Below are 21,196 nucleotides of genomic sequence, written 5' to 3'. Positions count from 1 at the left end.
GGGAAGAAAGATATGCCATTTTGGTGGGTCATTGATTTTTTCACTATGTACAGCTCCAAAAGGAAGACCGGCTATCTATGGCCTCGCGCAACATCCCTCCCTTCACGCTTTCCAGCCGAATGGTTTATCCCTCCACGTACTTGCCTATCATATCCATGTTAAAGATTCTGATATCCTGGCTTCCCGCCAACTTGACAATCGCATCTGCCTCCTCAGCGCTGATCAACGTTCCTGTTCTACCCTTGTACTCTCCATCCAACACCATAACCTTGTCATCCTTGCTCCTCGGCCGTACGGGATCAATGTCATCAAAGGAAATGTTGGAGAGGGTGTCACCTCCCTTGAGCTTGATGGTAGCAGAACGACCAGCTTTCTGGATAGCCGTGATAGTACCAATCTTGTCACCCTTTTTGAGTTTGACTTCGACTTTAGCTATTGGCCACTCGACACGTGCAGGTGCAGGGTGATCTAAAGTGAAAGATTTGTCAGCACGCCGCCTTCCTTGTTATCCGCCTTACGGATCACTCACCATCGTATCTATCATTATAACTTGCTCCGGCTGGTGTCCAACCACCATTTTGTCCGTTGGATGACATGCGACTTGTTGGATAATCAGGCCTGCAGAAACAGATATCAATGCTTAGCGCCAAGTGGGTTCTCTCAATGTGAAAAGCCAACAACGTACGAGCTATTCCGTAAAGGAGCGGGTGTCCTACTACCAGCATCCCATGCCGGTGTTCGGCTACCAGCATCATAAGCGGGCGTCTTGCTTCCGGCATCCCATGCAGGAGTTCTGCTTCCAGCATTCCATGCTGGTGTTCGACCGCCTCCTTCATATGCGGGTGTCTTACTTCCCGCATCCCAAGCAGGAGTTCGGCCACCATCTTGGAAGCGACTAGGGGTATAGCCACCATCTCCGCGATACATTGGTGTCTTGGAGCCATGCATGGGAGTAGCGATGCTGTCGTAGCGACTGTATGACCCGTTGAAATTATTGTTGTTGTAGTCGTTTCCAAAGCGTCCCGCTGCTTCTCCTTGCACCAAGAGCTGCCCTCTGGGGACATTTATCACTCTTGATGATGTGTGCAACTCCACACGAGCCATGTTATCCATCACATCTTTGACAATGCCGAGGTACCCTTTGTATTCACCGCCACTTATTGTCACCGTCTTCGACACAAGAGGGTCTCGTCCACCACGACCACGGCCACCTCTGCCGCCACCGCGGCCATGGAAACCACCGCCGAAGCCACCTCGATTCGGAAAAGAGTTTTGGTACGGACTCTGATACATCCCGTTCTTTTGGTGAGGACAATGTATTCAGCATGGAACGGTGGATGCGATAATCAGTCAAGCGCAAACTACTTACCGGTCCCTGCTTTCCTCCCACTAACGCTACGTTATGCGATTTAACGACCATATATCCCTCGTTCTCCACCGTCTCGCGCGCTTTGACAAATACGAAAGAGCGATATATATGTACCACGGTGGCACGCTTTTTGATATCAGGACGATCCGGATCGATGATGTCCACTGATGAACCAGCGGATATGGATTGTCCATTAGCATCGCTTGTGATAGCGCGATTCGAATCACGCTTATTCCGAATTTGCTGAGGCTGCACTCTGACAATCTGATTGAATTGAGTAAGGACAGTAATGGTGTCCCTCTCTGCTTTAGTCACAACACCCGCATCATTCCTGAGAAGGACATTGTTACTCCATCATGCATGTTAAAAAGAGAAAGACTAAAAGTACGTACGAGAGGAAAACAAGATCGCCAACATCGTAAGGACTGGTGCGAGCGCCTCCGCCTGCAATGTCCTTTGCTGTACGCAAATCTTCGGTGAAGACATCGATCTACCAGACACATATGTGAGATTCGTCTCTTATACTGCTATCGAGACTAATCGCATCTGGGTTGACTTACCGGCTTTAAAGTACTATCTGAAAGTAATGTGGCGATATTGCCCTTGACTGTAATGATCAAGCCTGTTTGGTCTTTATGCATTCCCTTCATAACCTTGACGTGGTCACCAGCCGCAAACCGCTTTCTAAGTTCTTCGGCAGTAACGCTAATCAACGGCAACTAGTCAAAGCGATCAGAGTTAGCACTAACGTGACGACTAGTGGGCAACTATAAATCATTATTGACTAACGGTTGGAAATTCCTTCGGATCAGGCTGGACGCCAACATTGTTCTTCTGGATAGAGACTACGGTACCCCAAATGCCAGCCATGGCGCCCGCCTTCAGTTCCACGGATTGTCCAATTTGCAAATCCTCCTTTCTCGAGATATTTAAAGCAGCGAGCGCCTCCAAGTCATCAGGCTGTTCAGTAATCGTTCCTCCAGAAAATTGACTGATCTCTTCCAATTTTGGCTGAACATTCTCAACCACGAGGGAGCTTAGTTTGAGATTCTTCTCCAGGTATCCACTTCGGTCGAACCATTCATTATTGTAGACAAAATAATTCTTTTCTTTGCGCACTTCACCCCTAAGCAGTTGCAAAATTGTAAGAAAAGCAATGTAGATTCTCTCCCTCCTCTGATCACATACTTGAAGTCCGCTGGATTGAATAACTTGGGTGGGGGCCGCGGCTCTGCCTTTTTACGTTTTTGACCGAACGGTAGCTTTGCATTATCTCTCACTGGGTCCAATCGAGGAACAAGTTTGCAGATGATCATTTCGCCGTTATCTCTAATATCCAAAATCTAATGTAATGGAAAGTTTAGTATCCGTGTGCCATTCTTTCATAGTTTACTATGATGACAGACCTGCCCGAGATCTCCCGCATATTTTCCTTTCTTGGGTCTAATCCAGCCTCCAATCCGCAATTCCACCTCTTTGGATTTTTTGATTGTTAAGCAATCCACCATCTCGTCAACTGGTACCAGTCGCAGCTTGCTTATAAATATGTTGTTGATACCCTCCAATGCCTGCTGTACAGCCGCCTGTTGCCTTGCTTCCAAGTAAATGTATCCTTTAAGAGAGTCACGGCAAAATACGGAAAGGACTTGCAAGGCATTCCCGGTCATTTCTCGTTCGACAGCTCTTCGCATGATGGTGAAAACCACATCGCGCTCTTTACCCTCCTGCGGAACATCAACTTGTTAACATTTAAGCGAGGGTGATAGACTCGTGCAATCCATACCCTGCATTGACACAGCCAAAGTTTTGGATCCTCAACGGAAGGCATTAACATGCTTTGAGGAATATGCTCCAGATCTCCTCTGTAGCTGCCCCGACCTAACTCTGACCGACCGTAGCGCTCCTTCATACGCTCTGCAATTTCTTCAGCATCCATTTCCTCTTCTTCCCTTCGACGGTCCAGTTCTCGATGAGCCCGCATGTCGATCATCTCTTTTTGGATTGCATCCAGGTCTTCTTCTGTGAATGGGAGCCATCATATCAGCTTACATGACCGGAACGTCAAGCAGACATGGGTCTATGTACCTCCAGCCTCCACAAACCCATCCTCCTCTTCCTCTTCCTCCTCCTCATCTTCTTCCTCAACAGCAGCCTCCTCTTCGATGAACGGGTTTGCCTTTCGTCGGCGCTTTTTTGCTCTTGGAAGCTATACCAAGAAGTCAGGAATCTTGATAACCCTTCGATCGTGCGGAAGAATGTAAGAGTAGGACACCTACATCATCTTCTTCGTCTTCTTCGTCCTCCTCATCTTCATCCTCCGGCGGCTCCCGCTGTTCATCTTCATCGTCGTCTTCACCAAAAACGTCCCTCTCCAATTGCTCCTCATCCTCTCCCTCAGCGTCTCTCTCATCATCCAGATCACCCTCCTTTTCCTCATCCGACAATACCGGTCTCTCGTCGTCGCTACTCATTTTGCCGTGCGTTCTTCAGGTGGTGGCACGGAGGATTCCAATGACACACTGACTGCTCGTACAAGGGCCGCACCAAAGGCGCAATGTCGCGGAGTACTTTATTCAAAATCGCTGTGCCAACAACAGGTGTACCAATGGCTTGCCAAGGAAAAACCACAGCCAAGACGGCTCATCCAAAATGCTTTAAAGAACTCGAGTTGAGACTTTGAGGTCAAATGAGGATGCAGCATGCATTCGAGTGCGATTATATGCATTAAATGACAATAGATGCGATTAAATGATCTCTCGTCCCAACGAAATTTGAGCAGGTTGATGTTTTTCAGGATCATGTCTATGAAATCATTAAACTATAAACCCAAGATTGGGCATAGTGTACAAGAAAATCAAAATGACAACACTTTGCCCGAGCTATCTATTGATCCTGGTTGAGACTGCTGTGGTTGCTGGGGTTGAGGGTGTTGCGGTGGTTGCTGTACCGACTGGGAGCTGCGAAGCGGGTGCGGAAAGGCCGATATAATGGGGGGAGGTGGCTGATCGGACGACTGCCCACCTTTTGGTGCCGAACCAAAGACTGCAGGTGAAATCCAATCAATCGACATTAGAACCGCAAATGTGCCGAGTGCCATCCCTATTGTTGAAGCGGAGATTTTAAATGAGCCCACAGGCAGAGATAGTGTCCAGTTATCCACTTACAAACTATAATCCTCGTTGTCTCGACTTTCATGGTCTCAATTTTGGTTTTGAGATCGCTAATCCGCACAATCAATTTGTGATGAATTTCTTGTATTCTCAAATCGGTATCTGTACCGACTTCCCTCCCATCCGTTTTATGGTTATTCAAGTCCATAGACACATCGGTTTTCAAACTTCCTACAAATTCCGAGAATTTTGCATTCATGGACTCGATATCTCGCAGTATTTGTTCAGTATCCGCTTTAAGCTGGGCAGAGTCATTTTGCCGTAGTAGCTGCAGCTCATTACGAAGTTCTTGAAGGTGAGCCTTGTATAAATAGGTTTGCTGGAGAAAGGTAGGAATGAGCTTCGTGTTCCCAATAAAGGCCAGGGCAAACTACACGTACGTTCTCTAAATCCGTCTTTGACAATATATCTGATCGTATAGAGAGAGTACTGAGAACAAAATATGATAAGTTCCCAGATACTCCATGACTCTCACTCGCTGTCTCTCGCACCATGGCACGTCGGTACCTACCTATCTACCAATAAAGCGTTGATAGTTCGCATTATCGCGACAGCTTGTCCTCGGGTGAAGCCTTGCCGCTCCAACTGTCGGACCAGCTTGTACGTATCAAAATTGAACTTGGAGGTTATACCACGTCGTTGCTGTTGGCTGGTCTCCAGCATGAGAGATGCGGAACGAATATAGTCTGACATGGCAGAGCGAGTAGGTGCATGAAACTCTGGTTGAACATCAGATCCATTCGCTACAAGGGGACGGCGGAGGTGGAGCACAGTTTGCCGAGAAGGAGCTTCCGTGGGTGCTGGTCCGGTAAGGCCATGTTTTCGTCTACAGTGTGCGGGATGACACGTCGGCAGAGCCCGTAACGTTGCAATACGCTGCTGCCCTCCCTTGAACACGTCTGTCGAGACATTTCCAATGTTAGCACGGCAAACAAAACATGTCAACCTCTTGATAAAGTAAACATACTTGTCCATTTCAACGCTCTTCTACTGTTGGGTATAACGGAAACCATTTGTTTTCTTCAAATCGTTTTGAACGGATCCTTCACCAAAACGCTGAGCTTGGCGGCTTTCGATGTGCGATCACATGACTGGCAATACCAGCTACAGCTGGGGTTAACCCCGTTCCGCTTGACATTTTCCATGCACTTTCAAACATTCCAACAATGGCATCGCGAGAGCTTACGGCTGGGGAAGAATGTCAGCAAGCAGCAAAGACCTTGAGTGCATTTACAGACCAAAGACAAGAGTCGGCTATTCCGCCTACATATGTCATGAGCGCTATGGGCGTCGCGATCATTCGAGGAAATAAAGGCGTTGCTGTATTGAGACTAAAAAACGGAGGTAGGTTTCGCCTTGTTTTGTTATCATGTTCGGGTTATTCATTTCTGTTTCTTCTTGTAGAATGGTCTGCGCCGTGTGCTATTGAACTGGAAAATCAAGGTGGAACAATACAGCCGGGTCAAGAGACAGTTCTTCTTTTCATGACGGAGAATGCGGTCCTCAAGCTTGTGTCGCGCGCTCTTTTGCGCTTGGGAATCACAGACAACTTTCGGCCGGGCCCACTTCGTGGGAACCAACCCATTGACGCCTCGGTAGACGTGTATGGATGGGTCCGTTTTAATGGAGGATTTACGCCTCCAGAGCTTATTGCGAGTAATATGGTAGCTTGGTTCGTTCGAGAGGATCCTCCGCGACACGGACGATGGCATGGGGAGAGCGTCACTTGGTTTGATGTATGTTATAGTCATACTTTTCTTGGCAGCGTTCAAGAGAACTTTAATCTAAACCACATTCACAGGTCTTGACGAACAAAATTACTGTAGATCGGAGCTCTGTTGGAAATGCTCTTTACGTTGTTCTGAATCTGGCTGCTGGAAGTACTGGAGCAGTGGATCTTAAAAGAAAGAACTTCGCCAACGTGGACTCGTTGACTGGCATCGCCCCTTCAATCACGAATACGCGGTCGAACGCACAGCAAACCCAAAACCCCGCAGCCAGCGCTAATGTCGGAGGATTACAAAGCAGCGGCTATTCAAATCCCAACTTGATGAACAATGCATACATGCAGCAACAGCAACAACAGCTCCTTCAACAGCAGCAGCTAGCCCAACAGCAAATGTACCTACAGCAACAACAGCAACTGCAATATCAGCAACAACTCCTCGAGCAGAATCAGCTCGCAGGTTTCCAACAACAACCTCAACAGCAGGCTTACTACGGGATGACCACTCAAGCGCCAGTAGCTTATGGTGGAGGCCAGTTCTCGTACGAACAGGCGTTACAACAGCAAGCGCTAGCCCATCAGCAATATGTACAGCAAATGCAACAACAGCAGAACATGGGAGGGAGTATGCACAACATGAATCCGTCCCAATGGAATCAATAGGAGAGGAGCATCCGGCTGTCTTGTCCGCGGCCAGCAGAGAAATAGAAGTTTTTGTATATACGCTGAGGTGTGAGTGATCCTACACTATGAATACGAATTGAATGAATGACCATCCGTACGTTTGCACCCACTGGTGACCTTTGGTTGCATACTTTTTTACGTATGAAGTCCAAGTGGAACCGCCAGACACCAGGTGGTTCGTAACACAGCGACATCTCTATCTTTTAGGATGGGCGCTGGGATTGCCCATCCGCAGGTGAAGAGTTGCTAGGACGTTATGAACCCTGCGAACAGGAAGCTACTGATTGCAACAAGTTAGATCCGGCCTAGCCAGAATGCATAATCAAAGAAAAGCCTTTCACAATTCAAGGGAAGCATGTTGTCATATAGGTGGTACTTTCAAAAAGCATACTTTCTGGCTTCTGACATCGGCAGACTACAAGTTCAGCAGACGTAGACCTCAGCAGCCTTTGTTGTCTTGTTCACTATGTGATTGGCGCTGGTATGGTACTTTCTCGTGCAGTTTTCAACCAAGCGGTATACGAGTAATGGCAGATCCCGTACCCTCGGCCAATGACAGGAATTGACTCTATTGTGCGATCAAATGGGTATGGATGGCACAAGATATAAAATGCCCAACTTAAAGAACATGGTTTGACGTGAAATAGTCAGCAAGGGACCGGTCCCTGGCGTCCTTGAGCAAGAGCCGTCACGAACAAGCAACAAGAGATATCTTTCGGAAAAGACCAGGCAAAAGCGGAGGAAATACTATGAAGCGGGTAAAGAATACATAGGAAGCCCATAGACTAGTGAGTGGTTGTGAGAAATGCTGTCAGGGTTTGGAGGGCCCAGTCGGCTGTTCCTCCCAGACGTGGTGAACGGAATTGCACCGTACATGGTGTGGCAAGTTGCAAAACATTGCATTCTCATTTGGAACGCAACTTGCTGTCTGGAACAGAAAGCTAGGTATACCTGATAGTGCTTACACATTTGCACAATGTAAAAAGAATCCACAATGTTGCTGACGAGCAACGTCGAATTCCTACAGTTCCTCATTTCCCCCAACTCTGAGCGACGACACACGGTGAATACATGAGCCATGCAGGAGCCATGCATGAGTTGCTGCATGGCAGTATACCGACACTGCAACCAAAGCATCAACCCCCAGAATAAGAAATCACACTCTTGTAAAGCAAATGAAAAAACCCAATGTTTCGGAATGAAACAGGTTTCCAATCGCTTATTAACAAAAGAAAACGGAGATTTCCGGAGGTCTTTCCAGTCAGCAGACGGAGTGCAAACGCTCAGCCCAATTTCAACTGTCTTTGTAAGATCTTACCAAGAAAGCCCCAAAACGTCGTCGCAATTCGCAAAGCAAAACGGCAGGAAATTGACTCAAAATGGAAGAAATTTGGGCGTTTCCGGCGAGATCCGCCGATGTACCAAAAAAGAAAAAGAAAGTTCGTTTTGTAGTGATTTTAAATCTTGCCTCCCCCCGTCGCTCCGTCGTCCCCCAACCTTTGCTTCCCCTTGTCCTTTCGGTTGAGAGTGCGTGTGTGTAGACTATGGCCCAAGGGAGGCAGTATCTTCAATTTGTGGCCGCACTTTTGGTGCTCGCTGCGCTGGTCCAAGCGGGTCCTGTGGACATTCTACCTGGTAGAGGTGGGCATTCCATCGTGCAGAGCGGACCGCGCAGTTTTATGGTCATTGGCGGCTGGCAAGACTTTAGTGAGTTTCCTGTGATTCATTGTTTTCGTGGAGGGCACCTTGCTGAAAAAAGCTTGATTTGATTGTGGCAGACGCCAACATTACCGAGGATCGTATTAATGGTCCACAGAGGCAAATCGTCTCTATTAGCGGTGACAATGGTTTCACGCCAAACACTACAGTGATAGCACCCACCTTGACCATCCCGCTCTCCGACTCAGCGTGTCAATTCTACGCCCAAAAAGCATACTGTGTTGGCGGACTTGGCAACAATGATACAGCCCTCTCTGCCAGCATGGCAGTCATTGATCCTGCTAATCCGCAGGGCATTCAACAGGTTCCTATCATCCTTGGAGGAGTCCCGCTTAGGGACCGCTGGGATGTTGGTTCCGTTTTGTTGGGGAGCACAATGTACCTTTACGCTGGAAACGGAAGTGGTAGGCTTTCGGTGATTTCTTGATATTCTTTGCGTTTCTCTTATTCCGTATCGTTTAAAATTCAAGAGGGCTATCGCGATGAAGTCGTCGCCATCGATCTGACGATATCCCCATTTCAAGCTCGCAGGATTGATCTAGCCGGAAGTCTACCCATCTTTGGCAACAGTCCTTGCGCTGCAGCGATCAATTCGACCACGTTTATCATCTTTGGAGGACTTCGAAGTGGGCAAGTCAACAGGATCGTACGGTCAATTAACATTGAGACAAGAGAGTACCGCGATTTGTCGATTCAAGTAAATCTCAACTCCGTCAGCGGTGTACCGGCCGTTCGTTCGCGCACTACGTGCATAGGATTGAATGGTCGCTTTTATATTTTTGGAGGCCACAATGGCAATGGACCTCTCAATGACTTGTGGGTTCTCGATCCAAATACCTTGATTTGGGAACAGCTTTCCGCCAGCACCGAGGCTACTATGTTGGAATTAAACCAACCTACCCGCCGCTTTGATTCAGTCATGCACGGAGCCGGTCAACATCTGATCATCTACGGAGGCTACGATATCCGCACGCCAGAAGGCAGATCCTATGCAAATGACACCAGAATCTATTTCTACAACACAAACTCGAAAAAATGGACCACTGATGTCCTGGCTGTAGGCGATATTTCATCTGGCACAGCGCCACCACCGGCACCTGTCCCTGTATCAACACCGTCAAACGGCACTGCCCCCAACAGCAACAATACGGGAAAGCAAGACACAAGTACATCAAGTACAAGCTCAAATGTGGGTGCGATTGTAGGAGGCACCGTTGGAGGTGCTGTAGGATTGGTAGCAGCGGGAGTTGCTATAATGGCTATTCAGCGGAAGAGGACGGGAAGAAAGTCTTTTTGGATCCCCTCTGAAAAGACAGAACATACCGTGCTCAACGTGAGCGTCGCGAATGGCCAGCAGACCGCAAAAGCTTTGCCTCCTGTGCCTGCTAGTGGACCTGGTAGCGCTCCTGTTCGTGTATCATACATTCCTCCAATCAGTGCTACTCCTCCTCCAATGACTGTAGCGGCAGCCCCCGCTCGTGATTCAAGTCGGCCCCTTTCGGCTCTTTCTGTGGCAAGTCAGCCGAATTCGTTTTCCGATGAGGACCCTCGTCGTCGAGGACTTCCTCATGTGGGCGCTGTGCTGTTTGTGCCAGAGCACAATGCCCGTGATGAAATCACCATCTCACCCAACGACGTGGTTTATGTTCGGTGAGTTGCTGATAACCTCAAAGTTTCTTGCTGTTCTATTACTGATCCTTTTCTGCTACGTGTGTTAGTGAAATGTTTGCCGATGGTTGGGCCAAAGGGTTTAACCACACAACCCGCGCAGAAGGGTATTTCCCGTACAACTGCGTGAGAAACACTCAGTAGGAGATGTCCAGTATATAAGGCTAGGTAGATGGGACGAGCCATACTTAGATGTCGTAGCAGCACTTCTGTTATGTAGATCACAATAGGCCTGCAAGTACTCTTTGTAAGATTGCCTGCGTGATAGTCAACTGCATGATAGTCACTGCATGGAATCTATGTATATCATTTTCAAACATTTTAAAAGAGAATAAAACATTTCCGAGTCCTGTTGAGCCCGCCCCTGTTCTGCGCTCTATCGTGCACCCCCAGATCCCTCATCCGTCAGCGTATAGACAAACTTATCCACCTTGTCCACATCCTGGCTCGCCATTTCTGTAATCATCAGTAGCTTCTTTATCCCAATTGAGATCCCACGGGCCTCAATGCCGGATGCCCGCAGTGTATCGATGGCGCGCCGACGTTCAGAATCAGTAAATGTCTTTAGCTCTTGAAGTAACAGATCCACCGAATCCAGATCTGTAATGTTTGGGACGTAGATAGATGCATCGAATACATCCGCCATATCCATCTGTTGCAAGACATGCCGTTGGCTGGTGGTGGCGAGAATAAGTAACCGGTGATTCTGCAAGAGCAATGGAGTGTAAATTAGGTGCGTTCCAATATCGTTACAACTTGCGTTCAACCTTTTGTGGTGCCTTCTTCATCAAAACCAGTAGTGTTTGTAGCACCGTATTTGAAAATCGAGGACCGATTGCGACCCAATCTACAAGTTATAAAAAATTGTAAATGAGTAGCTGCCAGTACCCGAAAAGCTCGGCAGATAATCCATACCCAATATCCGCTCAATAGAGTCGATCACGATAACACTGAACTCTGAGCGGTGTGCATCATTGAATATCTAGGAAGAGAAAAGGGATAATGAGGAGGCAGCTAACAATCACGATAGATCCTCCTACGCACCTTGTTGATGTGATTCATCTTAGCCTGCTCTGTAAACCCAACCATACTTTCCGGAGAGATCAACTTGATGAAAGGGAAGTCGCTGGCCATTGCAATTGTGGCAGCTAGCGCTGTTTTCCCGCTTCCTGATGGTCCTGGAACATAGCCAAGATGTCAACGTCTGTAAAGTGGGGCTCAAATCAGAAGGAGATCCGAACGAACCATGTAGGAGAACTGACACCAACGGCGTCCGTTTACTATTCCGAACTTGCCCAATGAACAATTGACCGTCTGACAAGATCCGCTAGTTTATAGGTTGAAACGCTCTAGTCCCCATCACTCTGTGCCCAAGACATGTAGCAGACACATACCTCTACATGGTTCCCAAATTTGAAAATACCGTTCGTTACGCACTGTTTCAATTCAGTCTCCGACACACCGAAAGACGGATGTACTTCGTCCAAGGCAAGAAGAAAATCGTCTCTAGCTACTTTCATCTTATCATAGTCTGGATTGACCGCCGCAGTCGCCCCAATCTTGATGTGTCGGTTGAACGAGAAGGAACTGGCGCTTTTGATTAAACCTGCTATTTCAGCACCGCTGAAATTCTTCGTCAGGCTGGCCAACTCTTTGAGATCAACGTCGTGCTCTAGCAAATCATGTTGACGCATTCTTGCAGTGTGCACATTCAAAATCTGCAATCGCCCATTCTCGTCTGGCAAGTTGATTTCCATGTGAATCTCCAGTCGCCCCGGTCGGAGAAGCGCCTCATCAATCATGTCAAGACGATTTGTCATGCCGATGATGAGAATGTTGTTCAGTTGCTCAACACCATCCATCTAATGCAATGTCATTAGTGGAAATTCGCAAGGACTAATGAATGGCTGTAGCTACATTACCTTGGACAGCAACTGGTTGACAATCGAATCACCCACTCCAGTACCATCATTTTTCGATCCACGCTGTTTACAGATTGCGTCCAATTCATCAAAAATAATGATATGAAGAGAGCTCTCCTCTCCTCTTTGTTTATACTACAAGAGGAGACATGTCAATAAAGACAACTATACCCTTACAACCAGCGCCGCATCAATACGTACTTCTTGCTCCGCAGCAGCAAATAGTTTACGTATATTCTCTTCCGACTGACCAACGTACTTGTTCAGGATTTCGGGACCGTTCACAATTTGTGGTTCACGTGCATTCAACATTTTGCCGATTTGTCTAGCCATCAAGGTCTTACCAGTACCGGGAGGCCCATACAACAGTATACCTAGACTATAATGGTCAATCTTTGGCGATGAAAGCCCTTTGTTTTGTCAACACAACACGAACCTTTGACGTGTTGAATACCCAACTTTTCCACAATTGATGGAGGAAAGATGCGAGAGGCAAATGCACGACGGAAAATCTGGCTGAACTCGGTATCAAGTCCACCAATACCCAAGTCTTCAAACTTGAAATTGGGCTGTAGCAGCGCATTTGGAGCAGCTCCCTTCGCACCGCCTTTCAGTTTAATGGAGGATGTGCTAGCCTTTGCTATTTGAATCGTTGTCTGCTTCATCAAAATTCCACGTCTAAATCGATTTCCACTCGATTGACCTGACGTTTGACCAGCGTTTCCACTTTTAAGTGCATCAAAATCGACCAGATTTACAGCGGCCACCTCCGCCAGCAGATCGGTCCCGTGGAAGTCAAAATTGAAAGTCTGCCCTTCGGCGAATATTTGCCCATCAAAAGAGTTGAGTAATATCTGCTGCATTTCTGTGATATCGTAATGCTCTGCTGATTCCATTGTCTTTCGCAGAAAGTCGATCTGGGCACAAAGCCAAATCAGAAACTGCTTGGACGTGTCATGTACTCATTTGAAGGTGATGACACCTTACCTGGAGACTGATACTTCCGAGATAGGAGTTGACATTCTCAATGAATGGATCATACGGTCGTACCCGGACATCCTGATTCAATGATAATGCAGCATATCTTCGGTGAAAGAGAGTGGTCCCAATCTCTCCTGGAGTCACAACATCACTGAATCTGTGAGCGGTGATGTACAAGTATCAGTTGTGACTGCGATGCACGCGCTTATCCAAATGACGATGACTTTCAAATTGCGCGGTGACAAAACACGAACCTCACGGTGAATGCAAACTGGTCCTCTATGGTCAGGTAGCGTGTCGACGGGTCCATGTCCCGCGGGTGCAAAAAAACACAGTTCGTCCTAGCCATGCTTTCGTTTGGCGACTTGGCTACCCGCAAGGTTGGGTAACCTCGCGCATCACCTCTCGTTGCAGAGGGCGAGGATGGGGTATACGGACCATTGGACATAAATGGTTGACGAGACATGTCGTTCGTCAGTAGTCTTTTGAAGTAGGAAGAGTCCTAATCCCAACAGCAGTATTTGATAGACTCAATGGCGAATGGTATCTAGTGAACAATGTCGCCGAAACGTGAAGAATTCCGCACAGATGAAACCAGCCTAATGGCGAATGGACAGCAGCAGGTGAAACCAAGCGTGTGCTTACGGTGTATCGGATCCCGCCACAAACCCCGCGCCACGGCTGAGCACATGACATCACATGACAGACGCGGTTTGAAAGTTCGAACATTTCGGACGGCCACCAAGCGGAGCCATACGAGATGAACGTCAGCTTGGAGCTCAGTTTAAGACGCTGCTTCCATGGACGTTAACTTGTTTCTGAGAGCGCAGCCATGGCTAAGAGCCCTGGATGTGTTTACTGAAGGCGATAGCAGTTCAGGTGCCGAGCCATCACGATTTCCTTGTGAGCTGTTGTTCGCGGGTCTAGCCTGCTTTGGTTTACCAGACGTAAAAGGTGAAGCATATGTGAGCACAAAAGAGCGGCTTGTAGACCATATCTGAAAGTACTGCCTGGACAGACGATGAGACTGGCTCTACATTACAACTACATTTTGCTCCAAGGGAAAGTGGAGATGCTAAAGCACAACGAGAGACGGCCGTAACCCGTCAGGTTAGGAGAAACAACTACGGCATGTTTGGATCTGCAGATAATAGCCCTAATCATCGCAAACATAATATAGCGCTTTCGACTTTTTTCCGGGTACTATAAAGGCAGCCGTGCCCTTCTGGCCGAATTTGGACCAGATAATGCAGACGATCAGGACTCCATCCCCTCCACTTTTACGTACTTTATCATAGACCACTCCAGCGTCATAAAACTTATCCCGCCGAAACCAGAAGAAACCAGATTACCACCGTCTGCGTTTCTTGTCTTCTCTGATGTGCAACTAATCTTTTACCCCACAACCGTACCGTCGTGGCGAGAAGGGGCATCCTTAGTAAATGGGTAAGAACGAAATCCCTATCTTCTAGCATTATATGGCCTTGTCATGATAACTCCACCCTCCAGAGCAATCCGTAAAATGTTCTCATGGCTCAATGGAATTGACTCTGCACAAAAACCTGGTCCTATCCTCAATATCATCGACCATGTCTGTTTGACCAGCGCGCCACAGTTCGATGATTCGACAACGGTGCAGGAATTCATTTCCGCCAAAAGCGCGCAATGGCTGAAGTTTTTGGATGCGGCGCATGATATGGTTTGTGCGATCAAGTATGTGCAGGAGCCGAAGGTGTCAGGATCATTCCCACCTGTAGATAAGCTGGTAGGTTTCCATCATGTCAAGATCCTGCTTGTCCCAGTCATTTAGTTTTGCGGATCCAATCTACGCCAGGCCAGGACGTTCACATCTTTGCAAGCTTTCGGCAACGCGTATACATTAGCGGAGGTCACGGAAACGGTAATGCATTGTAAACGATGTCCGCCATAAACAATCCAGATATTGACCTATTCCTATAGAAAGATCAAGTCAAACAAAGGATGGTGCGGGTCCTAAATCGCGACAGTCAAGCCTCACCCTCCTCCACGTCCGAGGAGCTTGAGCATATCATAAACGATGTAAGTCGTCCCATAGTAAGTTTAAGATACCAGTACCAGGACTTCTTACACTTTTCCTCTCAGCTGCGTCAATCATATGTAGCAGATGCTTTGCTTTCATTGTACACGTAAAGAGATGAAGCAACATAATTATAGATTGCAACTTTCAGTTGACGATGTTATGTGCTTGCACTTGCAGGATCCTGATGTTCGAACCATAGTATAATTCGTCAAGACGGAAAGGGACGGTGGACCTTAGCACATTTCGCTTTTCTTTTGATATTCAAGATTTCTCAAATCATCTTGGTTACGCAAACGGATCCTCTACCTGACCATCATCGACATGAGACACGGTACGACCTTCATCCTCGTCTCGGCGCGGGTAAGCTTGGTTGAACTTTTCTTTCAAGGATATGACTGCAATGCGCGCCACTTAGTCCAGATCAAGGTCTTAAACTGCCCAAAACATCACGTACATGCATGTTCGGTGGAACTAGTAATCGGCCGTGGTGGGGTCCTACGCTGAGGGATTAGCGTCGTTCCACCAGGTGACCTAGGAATGTTCGTCTTTCGAAGTCGAACCAACGCAATATCTTTGGCAAGATCGCCTTCCATGCTGAGTGAAAGACGAGCATGTCAATACAACCTCTAAGAACGTGCTCCCTCCTGTACTCACAAAGGATGCTTCTGGGGAGCAGCCAATTTGCTTGGAAGGCTATTTTCTTTATTACTAGATAGAGGACAACCGTGAGACAAGGTCAAACATATGCCCACATTTAAATTTCAGCACACCTTCCCATTTTTTGTTCAGATAGTCCCTGCCTCGATACACCGTCGGGTCGTGGACTATCGTCGCTGCTATCGTCGCTTGTAAGCATGCAAACTGGATATGGCGATCTCCTAAACGTACAGTACCTGTTATCGTCCACTTGAGTAAAACCCTCGAGAGGATCATCTACATTGCAGCTGTCATTGACTAGGCAATGGCTCTCCGCCGAATTAGCAATCAGAGGTGGTGTAGTAACACTACATTAAGACAGCTTCCTCTGTCAGTATATCAGAAACGGCAATAGAGAATATGGATTGCTACTCTACCCTGCTCTGTCCATTTCGAGGTGTACTGCAGCGTTCTCACGCTCTGCGATGATACCAGAATCCTTCACTTCATATGCAGTCGCGACCTGAGAGGCAATGGCCTTCAAACTCTGGAGTGCCTTTGATTGGGAAGGAGCGTCCAAGCGACCGGTAGGTTTTTCCGTCAACCATTGTGCAGTCGTACTCTTTCGCAAAGGAGAGTTGACAGGTTTCATGCCACCCAGCCGCTTGTGTAGGTAATTTTTGCGAGGGCTACTGCATGGAAATATGAGAAGACATACTAATGCATTCATAAGAAATGTATCGCCTTACCTGACCAACTGAACCACTTTGCGCTGTGATTGGAATAGTTCTCTCAGAACATCCTGCATGGATGGCGCCGCGGCCGCTTCCTCATGAGTACCTTTCGGTTTGCCATTAGACTGCTTCAATGGGACCGGATCCTTTGAACTCTGCACAATAGGAGGAGGGGGTGGTGGCGGTGGAGGTGCGAATCCAGCAGGCATGGCGGGGCCAACACCGGTGCCTGCTGCAGCACAAGCCGGTATGTTGGCGTTGCGTTCCAATTCGAATAATCTCCGTTGCAGCTCCGCAACTTGTCTCTCCAGCATTGGTATTCGCTCTTCCGGGCTGATGGGGCTTTTGTTGGCATGCTAATGAAACTGTGAGAAACAGCTCCCGACAAGGCAAACCTAGAGGTATTCGGCATACCATATTGAATGCGTTCTCCGTCTGAGTGATACCCGCTGTTTCCTGCTACCGGAATTCTATCAGATCGACTCATGGGATGCATTTCGACGGGTCTTGACTGGATACCTGACTTACAGTCACGGAATCTCCTTCATACTCTTCTTCGTAGGTCTTAGTATCGCCAAAGCCACACCAGTCGCGCAAGACGACCAATATGTCCCGCAGTGCGCTCACAAAAAGGACCAAGGCAATCACCATGGAAAAGTTGACAGCGTAGACCACCCATGTTGAGGGCTCGATCGGGGGCATGGCTCGCGTTTCCCAACTGCCTAGATCACTGATTGGGAACGTGGGAGAGGCAGCACAAGCACTTGACTGCCGTAATAACGCAAGGGAATTCAGCAAGAAGACTGGTGCGTTGATACGCTGGATGGGGCGGCTAGTCCAAACCGCTCGCCGGGTGGTTGACAGATGGCAATCTTGTTTTCAAAAGCAACACGTACCTGCTGGGAAAACCGACGTTCGGACACGCGCTTGTCCAGTTTCTAGGCTCGAACCGGCATCTTCTGGTTCCTTGGATGAGTCATCATCAAAGTTCGGAATTTGTCACCCAAATTGCAAATATCGTTTAGATCCCAATCCCAAAGACAAAGGAATGCTTCGGGTCGAGTAGAAAGCTTTACGACCGGCATCAGGACAATATTTATAAATTTAATATAATAGCTTTCCAAACATGGGTGCCTCTGAGTCCAAACCCGTCACAAGCTTCCCGGTTCCCGCAACTCCTTCGGCCACCTCAACGTCGACCGAGGGGAAACCCAAGTGCAAGCCTTGCTGTGCTTGCCCAGACACACGGAAAGCACGAGACGAGTGTGTTTTTGAGCATGGAGAAGAGAAATGTGGGGACCTTATCAAAGCGCATCAGGATTGCATGCGGGCACAAGGCTTCAACATTTGAGGGAACTTATATTCTGCACTTTGATCTGATAGATGAGCCCAGACTGCAGTCTTTAGTTCTATCGGTAGTCAGCATTTTTTCAATAATTAAACAAATATCTAAAACTCAACTATCGCCCCATCTCCCGAAAGTCTGCAGCCACGATCCTGACTAATCCACGAAAAAACGCTTGCTCTACATACACGCCCGCACCATCGTATCGCATATAAGAATCCACTCCATCCAAACTAACGAGCTCCAGTGTATCATAGTTCGCGCGGATGATAGTCACTATATCTTGACTTGTGAGACTCGCTGCTTTTCCGCCATACTGCTCAATCTTCGGTAGCATATGATTGATGATGGCTTCAATATTTCGAAAATCGCTCGCGGACATTGGGACGCCTTGTTTCGCTTGCAAGGCTGATACAAAGATCGAGGACATGCTATTCCGGGGACTGCCAGCGGGACTTCGCGTAATGTTTCGCAGAGAAGGATTACGAAATGGTGATGGTGGTGGCGTGTCAGAGTTCAGCTCACGAGTTGCTACGATTTCAGGAATCAGATCATGCGTGATGCGGTTTATAGACTGAGGACAGCATGGGTACCTACCGATGCGATTCAACGTCGTCAGGTATTCGGCATTTCGCACCACCTCATAGTAGAGATTATCGTAGCTTGCCGGATCAGGCAGGAAAGTGTCCCCATATGTTCTGGTATGAGAACAAGGGTCGGGGTTGGGTTAGAACTACCAAGGCGGCACAGAAACACTTTGCAACATACATTGCGAGATTCAGCATTGCAAATATCTGCAAGATAAGTCCAGCGATGCCCGTGTGACTCTGAAGAGTACTTTCTTGCCTTGCCACAAACTGAACCACTGTCATCACGGCCAGCCAAAGTTCGTTCCAATGGTACGGAAGCCGAACTTTCAAGCCGCGGCTCTGACATATAATCCGTTCGACAATGCCGAGCGAGTATGCATATGAATCTGCTTGCAGCTTTTTGGATAGGTTGTGTCTCATGAATGTTACAACAACGTCGAGAATGGCGCATGCTAGTGGCCGTGGTTGGTCCATTATATTGGGTAGGTATGGTGGCTTCTACGCTCGCTTCGGTTCAGACTGATGCCCAAAGCTGTCTTAATCAAAATCCTCTTAACATACCTGGCGACATAGCCTAACCTTTACCGCAAGATTATCATCCAACATTTGCCCACAGAGTCCACTATTCTCAGTTAAGCAAGTCAATATCAGCAACGATAGTTTGCTGTATATGGCAGACTTTGTATCATGGTTATTTTGGAAGAGATACGAAGCGAAAGAAACAAAATCTATGAGAGCACAGGCTGGGGACCACAAACGGTGTCAAAGGTTAGTTCATTGTAAAGGTAGACTGACGCACCATGGGGCTGGTACCTGTAAGACTGTTTTCCTCCCCTTCACTTTGTTGTGATTCGGGAGGAATGGTACTAGCCGAATACAGATTCGTGGCCGACGTTACGAGACCTTGACGGCTCGGTCCATTCCCTGACGTGGCAGCTTTCGCAAGCGATGACCCAAGATGATCAACAAACTTTTCGTTGGCATATGCAAATTCGTAGAGTAGCAAAAGGAACACCTGTCGACGAAGTCTTTCTGGCCGTTCGAGTGATGAGTGCTCATGCATGTATGCAGTCGAGAGCGACTTAATCCGCTGAAAACATACCCTGCTTCGTCAAGAGGCTTTGATGTCTGGCCCCAGACGGCTCCGGTAAGGTATGAGAGAACGCGTATGCTGCCTGGTGTAGTATCGGCATCCTGTCTAGTTTCCATATATATCCTAGGAGAATCGTCAAGTCGATATTTAAATTGGACTTGACTAGATGAAATCCTACTTGCGACAGTCCTGACTCGCGCGAGATACTATATGCGCGGCGCTGGTGATTACGTTTTGGTCGTCGAGCTTTGCCAGACGATTTAAATACGGATTATTCGACTCGTACTTGTTGTAATTGCATAAAAGGGTGAGGAGGACAGCTGCATCGAAGGCCAGTTGATGTGTCGTAAAGTCCGTCATGATCTATTCTTGAATGTGCAAAGGAAAGAATCAGTTGGCAAACAGATGCCTCCAAAAGCCGTCTGCTAGCGTACCTTTGTAAGACTGTCGAAAACATCGTGGATCATAAAATAGTCATTTAACACGGAATTTTGACTGATATTATCGGATCCAGTGACGATTGTTATTGTGAGCTGCAAGGCCGCCCCGCGAACCTGAGCTGAATGCAGCATCATGATTACGTCCTGGCCGAGGAGAAACATCTTCATGCGCCATACCTGATTCACCGGTCAGAAGTCGATCATCAATGGCTGCCACAAGCGTCTGCAGTGTTGTACAGTCAATCAAAGGCTGAGGATCGCATCCAGAACACACTTATCACACACTCTGAAGGTTGCATCCGCCTGATCAAGGCCCGTCAACACATTGATGACGTCAAAGCTGAAATTATGAAACTTCTTCGCAAAAATGTTCCGCAATAAAGTGTGTAGAGTCTGATAGCGAACCGACAATGTGGGTTTGGAAAATATTGTTTTGCTCAGTAGGAGATACACAGGCGCGTCTTACCTCCATCGCATGTATCTGACGGGTTGGATACTCGTCCAGCATCGCGTCAATGGCGTGGACAAAAATGTTGTTTATGCTATCCTACATTCTGAGCATCAACATTACCATAATTTCATAGGCATTTGCAACCACTGACTTGCCTTGATGGCCAACAGCTGCGCTTCTGACAGCGACGATAAGGCGACAGTAAGGTAATCAACATTGACTTTGAGCAAGAAAAACTCGTCCCAAAAGTTTGGGTTTCCAATGCTAGGGTCGTCTCCCTTGTTATCAACGTAAGACCATGCAGTCAGCTGTGTCCTTCAGCGTCAACTCCAGACTATGATTGGGCAACCCATACTTTTAGAAATGCCTCGTAAATAGCAACAACTTTCTCCTTGAGAGCAGGACGTGCACTGGATCCTCTCCGTATTAGCCAGTCCGGGGCGGACGCCTCTGCCTCTGGCGACATCATCTTGGCGAGTTGAACGCAAACAGAGGCCGATAGAGCGGTCTGTCTCAGAAGCTGACGCGAGCCGATCACCGAATCGGTTGGAATGTGAATTGAATGAAGTCTGTTGTCATAGCATTGATGGCGCAGTACCTCGCGCGTTG

At 47.7% G+C, this 21,196-nt stretch overlaps 8 protein-coding genes across 8 annotated transcripts; 3 read left to right on the top strand and 5 right to left on the bottom strand.

Annotated features, from left to right (window-relative positions):
* Position 1: 1 nt before the first annotated feature.
* Positions 2 to 4,008, bottom strand: SPPG_02265 (uncharacterized protein). The gene is made up of 12 exons (XM_016750555.1): positions 3,646 to 4,008; positions 3,455 to 3,575; positions 3,153 to 3,388; positions 2,776 to 3,093; positions 2,558 to 2,712; positions 2,159 to 2,495; positions 1,930 to 2,088; positions 1,762 to 1,859; positions 1,370 to 1,700; positions 686 to 1,299; positions 530 to 618; positions 2 to 468 (listed from the first exon to the last, which is right to left on the bottom strand). Exons 1-12 carry the CDS (start codon positions 3,838 to 3,840, stop codon positions 125 to 127), a joined length of 2,997 nt encoding a protein of 998 aa, XP_016611247.1. The 5' UTR covers positions 3,841 to 4,008; the 3' UTR covers positions 2 to 124.
* A 72-nt stretch (positions 4,009 to 4,080) lies between these two features.
* On the bottom strand, positions 4,081 to 5,615 carry SPPG_02264 (uncharacterized protein). The gene is made up of 5 exons (XM_016750554.1): positions 5,507 to 5,615; positions 5,051 to 5,438; positions 4,920 to 4,968; positions 4,534 to 4,858; positions 4,081 to 4,468 (listed from the first exon to the last, which is right to left on the bottom strand). The coding sequence occupies exons 1-5, from the start codon at positions 5,550 to 5,552 to the stop codon at positions 4,224 to 4,226; spliced, it is 1,053 nt and encodes a 350-aa protein (XP_016611246.1). The 5' UTR covers positions 5,553 to 5,615; the 3' UTR covers positions 4,081 to 4,223.
* A 70-nt stretch (positions 5,616 to 5,685) lies between these two features.
* Positions 5,686 to 7,040, top strand: SPPG_02263 (uncharacterized protein). Its single transcript, XM_016750553.1, has 3 exons — positions 5,686 to 5,883; positions 5,944 to 6,275; positions 6,341 to 7,040. Exons 1-3 carry the CDS (start codon positions 5,706 to 5,708, stop codon positions 6,926 to 6,928), a joined length of 1,098 nt encoding a protein of 365 aa, XP_016611245.1. The 5' UTR covers positions 5,686 to 5,705; the 3' UTR covers positions 6,929 to 7,040.
* Positions 7,041 to 8,139: 1,099 nt separating this feature from the next.
* SPPG_02262 (uncharacterized protein) lies at positions 8,140 to 10,692 on the top strand. Its single transcript, XM_016750552.1, has 4 exons — positions 8,140 to 8,656; positions 8,728 to 9,072; positions 9,139 to 10,318; positions 10,387 to 10,692. Exons 1-4 carry the CDS (start codon positions 8,494 to 8,496, stop codon positions 10,478 to 10,480), a joined length of 1,782 nt encoding a protein of 593 aa, XP_016611244.1. The 5' UTR covers positions 8,140 to 8,493; the 3' UTR covers positions 10,481 to 10,692.
* Positions 10,577 to 13,871, bottom strand: SPPG_02261 (AAA family ATPase SEC18). Its single transcript, XM_016750551.1, has 11 exons — positions 13,494 to 13,871; positions 13,246 to 13,396; positions 12,695 to 13,175; positions 12,460 to 12,632; positions 12,259 to 12,393; positions 11,731 to 12,198; positions 11,582 to 11,663; positions 11,381 to 11,514; positions 11,252 to 11,318; positions 11,104 to 11,183; positions 10,577 to 11,042 (listed from the first exon to the last, which is right to left on the bottom strand). Exons 1-11 carry the CDS (start codon positions 13,703 to 13,705, stop codon positions 10,713 to 10,715), a joined length of 2,313 nt encoding a protein of 770 aa, XP_016611243.1. The 5' UTR covers positions 13,706 to 13,871; the 3' UTR covers positions 10,577 to 10,712.
* Positions 13,872 to 13,986: 115 nt separating this feature from the next.
* SPPG_02260 (uncharacterized protein) lies at positions 13,987 to 15,522 on the top strand. Its single transcript, XM_016750550.1, has 7 exons — positions 13,987 to 14,193; positions 14,258 to 14,349; positions 14,420 to 14,685; positions 14,749 to 15,004; positions 15,074 to 15,139; positions 15,199 to 15,297; positions 15,361 to 15,522. Exons 1-7 carry the CDS (start codon positions 14,040 to 14,042, stop codon positions 15,406 to 15,408), a joined length of 981 nt encoding a protein of 326 aa, XP_016611242.1. The 5' UTR covers positions 13,987 to 14,039; the 3' UTR covers positions 15,409 to 15,522.
* Positions 15,365 to 17,566, bottom strand: SPPG_02259 (uncharacterized protein). Its single transcript, XM_016750549.1, has 9 exons — positions 17,188 to 17,566; positions 17,083 to 17,124; positions 16,684 to 17,024; positions 16,372 to 16,626; positions 16,192 to 16,302; positions 16,069 to 16,134; positions 15,953 to 16,006; positions 15,753 to 15,892; positions 15,365 to 15,693 (listed from the first exon to the last, which is right to left on the bottom strand). The coding sequence occupies exons 1-9, from the start codon at positions 17,368 to 17,370 to the stop codon at positions 15,584 to 15,586; spliced, it is 1,302 nt and encodes a 433-aa protein (XP_016611241.1). The 5' UTR covers positions 17,371 to 17,566; the 3' UTR covers positions 15,365 to 15,583.
* A 562-nt stretch (positions 17,567 to 18,128) lies between these two features.
* SPPG_02258 (uncharacterized protein) lies at positions 18,129 to 21,053 on the bottom strand (the record flags this gene model as incomplete). Its single annotated transcript, XM_016750548.1, has 13 exons — positions 18,129 to 18,544; positions 18,611 to 18,711; positions 18,782 to 19,101; positions 19,165 to 19,346; positions 19,417 to 19,631; positions 19,706 to 19,819; positions 19,875 to 20,059; positions 20,131 to 20,255; positions 20,314 to 20,359; positions 20,422 to 20,529; positions 20,603 to 20,683; positions 20,743 to 20,865; positions 20,943 to 21,053. The coding sequence occupies 13 exons, from the start codon at positions 21,051 to 21,053 to the stop codon at positions 18,129 to 18,131; spliced, it is 2,127 nt and encodes a 708-aa protein (XP_016611240.1).
* Positions 21,054 to 21,196: the final 143 nt, after the last annotated feature.

The sequence above is a fragment of the Spizellomyces punctatus genome (assembly GCF_000182565.1).
Source record: "Spizellomyces punctatus DAOM BR117 chromosome Unknown supercont1.3, whole genome shotgun sequence".
Taxonomy (NCBI): Eukaryota; Fungi; Chytridiomycota; class Chytridiomycetes; order Spizellomycetales; family Spizellomycetaceae; genus Spizellomyces; species Spizellomyces punctatus.
Note: the sequence above shows the minus strand (reverse complement) of the source record. Positions and strands in the feature narration are given on the sequence as shown.